This window comes from Mytilus edulis, chromosome 3, assembly GCF_963676685.1.
Source record: "Mytilus edulis chromosome 3, xbMytEdul2.2, whole genome shotgun sequence".
Lineage (NCBI taxonomy): Eukaryota > Metazoa > Mollusca > Bivalvia > Mytilida > Mytilidae > Mytilus > Mytilus edulis.
Window position 1 is genome coordinate 61,753,874 of NC_092346.1, and position 6,861 is coordinate 61,760,734.

At 33.0% G+C, this 6,861-nt stretch overlaps 1 protein-coding gene across 1 annotated transcript; it reads left to right on the forward strand.

Moving 5' to 3' along the window:
- The first annotated feature begins 232 nt into the window (after positions 1-232).
- Positions 233-3,376, forward strand: LOC139517034 (aspartate and glycine-rich protein-like). The gene is made up of 3 exons (XM_071307623.1): positions 233-296; positions 1,505-2,798; positions 3,229-3,376. The coding sequence occupies exons 2-3, from the start codon at positions 1,505-1,507 to the stop codon at positions 3,246-3,248; spliced, it is 1,314 nt and encodes a 437-aa protein (XP_071163724.1). The 5' UTR covers positions 233-296; the 3' UTR covers positions 3,249-3,376.
- Positions 3,377-6,861: the final 3,485 nt, after the last annotated feature.

The window sequence follows — 6,861 nt, forward strand, 5'->3', positions numbered from 1 at the left end:
TGATTCAGGAAAAAATAGTTCACGCATATTATTAAAGAAACAATATTAAAAAAGGCAGAGGGTGGCAGTTTGAGTTTAAACATTCGTACATTAATTACTTTGTGCAGATTCACATGTCCAGAACATAGACAGGATAAATCTTACATGTTAGTTACACCTATCCTGTCAAAAATTGTGTACAACATTGACCATTATGATATAACATTCAGTGTCAAATTATGGGTAGACCTTACCTATATATAGAGTAATATCTTCAGTAGATTCATCCATCATCAGACTGAACAACGAACTACACTGTAAGTATATCTTAGTACAAGTGCGTTATCATAAGAATAGTTAGGATTTGTTCGTAAAAAGGTAGTGCATATTTTCCACTCTCTAAAAGGGGCATTTTTTAAAAAGCCATTGGATCTTTTGCTTAAATTCCAGTGTAATCTTGCACCCTGGTAATAAGATGTTTATAGATGTTTCACTGCTTTTTAGATAAATTTTAGCCATTTTGTTTCTTCAACGAATTGAATAAATATTCTAACCAAATTTCTACCGAAACTATTTTTCATTTTTAAGCAAATGCTAATCTAATATTATCGAACAAAATATCGTCCATAGAAATTTATAAGTACATAGAATACAAATTTTCTTATAGACTATATATATATTTTTTTTAAATTTAATTTAGTATACTTATCCTTTTTCAACATATAATTTTGTTTCGAAGTTGATTTCATTTTAAACGTGCTAAAACAAACTACAAAATAGATTGAATGGGATTGAATGTTACTAGCAACATACATGTATTTTATTAAATATCATGTACCTACGGATCTGTTTGCCGTTTACTATGATATTGGTTATATCTAAGTCGTTTATTGTTTCTTTTATACTATGTTATAATATCACAGTTCCTACAATGATAAAAAAAAACAACACTTTTTACATCTTTATCTATGGAATAACAAAGTGAACACAGAAACACTAGAAAAACGCATTATACATATTTTCACGATTGTTTATTTTTATTGTATTGTCATGAACGATCTGTAGTGATCTGTATTTAGCGCCTATAATTTAACAGTTATTAATTAAAGAAAATCAAGTGGAAAATTAAAGCAGCAGGACAAAACAGATATGTTTTTTCATTCACTAATAATACTTTCAAAATACGTGATAGATTTGAAATATTAGTCTCAAACACTTGTTTAATATTCAAAAATTAGGTTTTAAGCTTGACTATATATTAGGATATATACATACCAAACATAGAACAATAATGCTTTAAAAAAAACAATAAAATCATCTTAAAATTTATAATTTTTTTTTAATGATTTTCTTCTACTTTGAATATAAAAAAAACATATGAATGTACAAAAAAACCTCATCAACATACCAAGCAAGATAAGCTTACAATTGTGTACGTCGACGCGCGTTTCAAAAAACTTGGCCCGATCTTTTTATTATTCTGACTTAAGAAATTCATCGGATTTTCATTTTTTTTCTTTGTTAGATGCTGAAGTTCACAGTTATCTTGGCTTGCTTGGCCGTTTCTTATGCCAATTTGGGATTACACAGTGGGAAGAATGGTGGATCTATCGGTGGTTCAATTGGCGGTAAAAGTGTAAAAGGACTTGATAACGGATGGGACCAGAACGGACTTGACAATGGCAACGGATTGTTACACAACGGTATTGACAATGGCAATGGATGGGTCCAAAACGGACACGATAATGGAAATGGATGGTCTCAGAACATTCATGACAATGGACACAACGGACATGAAAATGGCAATGAATGGGGAGAAATCGGACATGAAATCGGAAACGAATGGGGACACAATGGTCTCGACAACGGCAACGGATTGGGTCACAACGGACAAAACATTGGCAACGGATGGGGAAACAATGGTCTCGACAACGGCAACAGCTGGGGACAAAATGGTCAAGACGGAAACGAATGGGTCAATAATGGTCAGAACAACGGAAACGATTGGGGAATAAACAACGGTAATGAATGGGGACAGAACGGCCAAGAATGGGGAAACAACGGCCAAGAATGGGGAAACAACGGTCAAGAATGGGGAAACAACGGTCAAGAATGGGGAAACAACGGTCAAGAATGGGGAAACAACGGTCAAAAATGGGGTAACAATGGTAATGAATGGGGACATAACGGCATTGACAATGGTAACGACTGGGGACTTAACAATGGCATCGGCAATGAATTGGACATTGTTGGAGGAAACAGCTTCGGTAGTGTAAGCGGAAAGAACTTCGGTGGATTCGGAAAGAAAGGTTCCTTCGCACCAGACTTTGTTAAAGGATTAAATGGAAAAGGAAAGATCATTGGTGGATTTGGAAAGGGACCAGGATCATTTGGACCAGTCTCAAACAAAGGATTTGGTGGATTCGGAAAGAAATCAGGATCATTTGGACCAATCTTGAATAGAGGTATTGGTGGATTCGGAAAGAAATCAGGATTAGTCTTTAATAAAAAATTAGGAGGATATGTACAGAAATCAGGACCATTTGGACCAGTCTTTAATAGAGGATTTGGAGGATACGGAAAGAGGTTCAATACATTTAGACCAGCCTTCGGTAAAAGATTTGGTGGATACGGAAAGAAATCTGGAGGATTTAGAGGAAACTTTGGTAGTTTCGGACCAAGATTCGGAGGATATGGAAAAAAATATGGAGGGTTCGGAAAGAGCTTCGGAGGATTTGGAAAGAACTTCGGAGGGTATGGAAAAAGCTATGGCGGATATGGTAAAAAATTCGGAGGAGTTAAAATTGTCAAGTCCTTTGGTAAGTATTACTGTTAGATGCTACCAATTTGATGAACCAGTCAACAAAACATGTCTCATCAGTGATGTTCGTGACACCACGTTTTGGAAATCCTAGACTTATTTTGTAAAGATTTAAATAAAATGTATTATTTCGTTTGAAGAGTCATTATTTCACTCTTTTTTTTTTTACTGAACTGAATTACGTAAAAGCTTAACTAACGAATTCCGATTAAGATAAATTCAGGAAAGCGCTTCGTACGAAACCAATTCTGTAAATTTTATTTTATTTCATTTGTGTAATATTTTACGATCGAATATAATATTGTATATTTTACCCATGATAGTTATGAACACACTTGAAGCAACACAATACTTCAGTACTTTTTGCATTAGTTTGTTTTAAAATTTATATACCAAATAATAATTTATTAATAAATTTCTGTTGTCAGGTGGATACAGACGATACTAAACCGATGAACATATTCACATAGTGTTGGTCTCAATCGACACAAAGAGTGGCAGCGCTGAAATCGGCCCAAGGATTTAAAAGCTACAGCTCATCAACAAATCATTATATATGTATTTTTGTTAACAAATTAATAAAATAATACAAAAAAAAACACATCGTTTTACTGAATATATTGAGATTAATTTTTGGCTAAGAAATTATGCAATGATTTAAATCAACAATACTATTGATAGTAAACAATGCCAATACCCGCAATATTTTCTATTGGCAAAAATCGTATGTTAATCTCTAAATGCATTTAAATTATTTGTCTCGGTGGGTTGCTATATCTCCTTCTCGTTTTCTTGTTGTACCTTATGTTGACATGTTCCTTATACGTCTTTAAATGTGAACTTAAAGCTCAGAACTTACTGTAAGATATAGACAACCCTTGGTGTCGACTTTTGTAAAATATCTGTTAAAACTTCAACACATTTAACTTGAACAAATAATTGCATATATTTGAGAATTGCAAACAATTCTTGAAATATTTACTGTCCAATACCATTATCCTAACAAAAAAGTATAATACCAACTAAATTACAATAAAACTAAGCTTAAATGGTCAAAAAGTTCACACAAAAAAGAGTTTGACCTATTCAGATATAAGAAGATGCTGTATGAGTGCCATTGAGACCATTCTCGATCCAAGTCACAATTTATAAATTAAACAAGTCAAAGTACGGCATTCAACACAGAGCCTTGTCATACTCTGAACATCAAAGCTATAAAGGGCTCCAAACATAACTAGACATAAGTGTAAAACCATTCATACAGGAAAACCATTCAAACAAGAAAACCAACGGTCGTATCTATATAAGAAACGAGAAACACTAACGTCAATAAACGACTAAGCCTCAGACTGACTTATGACAGATTTTAAAAAATGCAGTGGGATTAAACGTTTTAATAGTCGCTAACCTTTAAATAAAGCGATTAAGATATTGTGAAGTAGTATACAATCTATAGAATAAGACATATGTGGCGCTCGATTAAAAAAAGACTTAATAGGACCAAATGATATACGGATTTGATGAGCGTTGGAACCAAACATTTAAGAAATGTAGTTAATAAGACTCAGGTTTACTATCCCCGAGATGAACAAACCTTTAAATTTTAAATATTTTAGCTTGTTTAAAACTGTAAACGTGGTATCACACATTAAACATGATTTCATGCACCCAGCAGTGGTCGAGACAAATACGAAAATAAGGATACTTTGAATGTATACACAACAACAACAAAAAAGACTCTTGAAAAACTACGACAGGCAAAATATAGTTTAATTTTATAGTTTAAACAATATAAATTGAACCCGCGTCAATTTGATTTCGGTTACTTGTTTTTTTAGCTTACGTTGTATTAATTTGTTACAGTAGTCTAATGGCTGATCTGTTTTGGTCCGTCTTCTTTCTACCACCACGATGTTGTCTGTTCATTTTCAATTGTCGTATTTGAGGTTGAGGTCGAAAGTTAATTCTTCGTACATACAAATAAAACTTGGTGTATTGCACAAATATAGGTTCATATTATACCCTGTAGAAAATAAAATGCACTCTTTGTTTTTCTTCTATACTTTTACGTAAATTCAGGAAAAAATAGTCCACACATATAATTAAAGAAACAATAGTAAAAAAGACAGAGGGTGGAAGTTTGAGTTTAAACATTCGTACATTAATTACTAGTACAAATAACTTACGTTACATCAGTTTTTATTAGTTTTCATACAAACGTTCACCTAAATTGTCCCAGTCAATGGATGAATTTAATGTGTCAATCAATGGCCACAGCCACACTGTTTCGAATTTCATTCTAAGCTATTTGAATCCATTTTGCCTTTTTTGGAGTTTAAAATTGTCATATTTGTTTGAAAAACAGTAAATTTCTCATATTTATTTTTCGTTAAAACTTGATACGTGTTAGCTATTTTACTCTTACAGTGCTTTCCTAAAAGATTTTTTCTTCAATTGTGTTCATCAGCAGCGGCCATGTGTTATGTCTGTTGGGTCAGCAATCATTATTCTTTAAGGAAAATAGTCATAACGGGTTTTTTTAACCCAAAGATTTCAAAAATTGATTTTTATGTCTACAATAATAGTAAGAGCTTTACTTTTGACCTTGACCTCATGCAGTTTCCTGCTCACGGACCAGGATCTCATACCAAAAGACACTAGATCTCTAGGTCTATATGCCTGATGGTTACACCACCATATTATTGATGAAAAACACAAAAAGGAAAATAACTGCATGTGCCGGACCACTTCGATCCAATTAATTGATCTCTAGATCTTTATGAGAAAGTAAAGCCTTATTTGGAAAACAAACAACGAAAGCATTTATTGTTGTTTGGTGATAACAGGAAAAACGATACCCGGGAACATAATTTGATATGAAAAAGTGTTGAGTTGAATAGAGTGTTTAACAAGCGCAAAAACTATTTGATTTCATTAATAGTTATCCCACGAGGACGCGGTGTGTCAGTGTAAGATCGCCCCGATGACCGGAGCCTAGAGGGAGATCTAACGCTGACACACCAAGTCCGAATGTGATAACTATTTTACATCCCAGCTGTTTAAGATTAGACGAAAAAACATTTACAATTCATAAAATCTAGTTTAGAACGCCACACAACCCTTATAGGTTGCACTTTGTAAATACAGCTGTTTCTCAAAACACGCCTCTTTTGGGGAGTAATTGAATATTCATAGAAAATTCATTTTGTTTACATACTGGTTCCCAGTTATGCTCTCTGTGTTCCATATCGCAGAGACAGAACTTGGGAATGTTACCAGTAAATAAACACGTGCATATTGTTTACATTGAAATCTGTGGTAACCTTTCATTCGAGGTAGGGGTAGTTAAGAAAATTAGTGTAAGTTTAAACTCTGAGAAGTTCAGGGCATATAAACGTTGAAAATATGCCGCACAGCCCTATATTTTGACCTTTGAAAAAAATTGTGGTGCATATGAACTTTCAATTCTAGGATAAGATTTTTTTCAAAACTTCATAGTAAAAGTGGTACAGTTTTAGCCGTAAAAGGAGTTCCTATGGGAAATTGCATTGTCAATATTTACAGAAATGCAACCTATATAGGGTGAAAAAGGGGAACATTCAGAATTTAACCAAATTTGCTTTATTTCACAGATTTTAAAGAAATTAACTCAAATAAGAAGTTTTATAAATATTTAATGAAGATTGATAGAATCCTGGGCCTTAAATATGATGACTCAGCATAAATTCACAGTTTACAGTATGCATAGTTTACTTAAAGTCCTGGATACAAAATTAAATTATAATATTTGCATATTTGTAAGTTAAATTGTTAAGAAGTGCTTATATTTACTCTTCGCAGTCATTGAAACTCATAGATCCTTCCTGAATATTATTTATGGGGTATTTGTGTCCTTTCGATAACCCAAAAGTAAGCCGCAACACCTAAATCTGCTTTTTTGTCACCACGGCATAATAAATACAAGCTAGAAAAACAAAAATATCTCAAGAAAACTTACAATAGTGTGTTCTATCCTGAATATGTACTAAATATTCCAAATTGCTAGAAACAGCAGAATTATT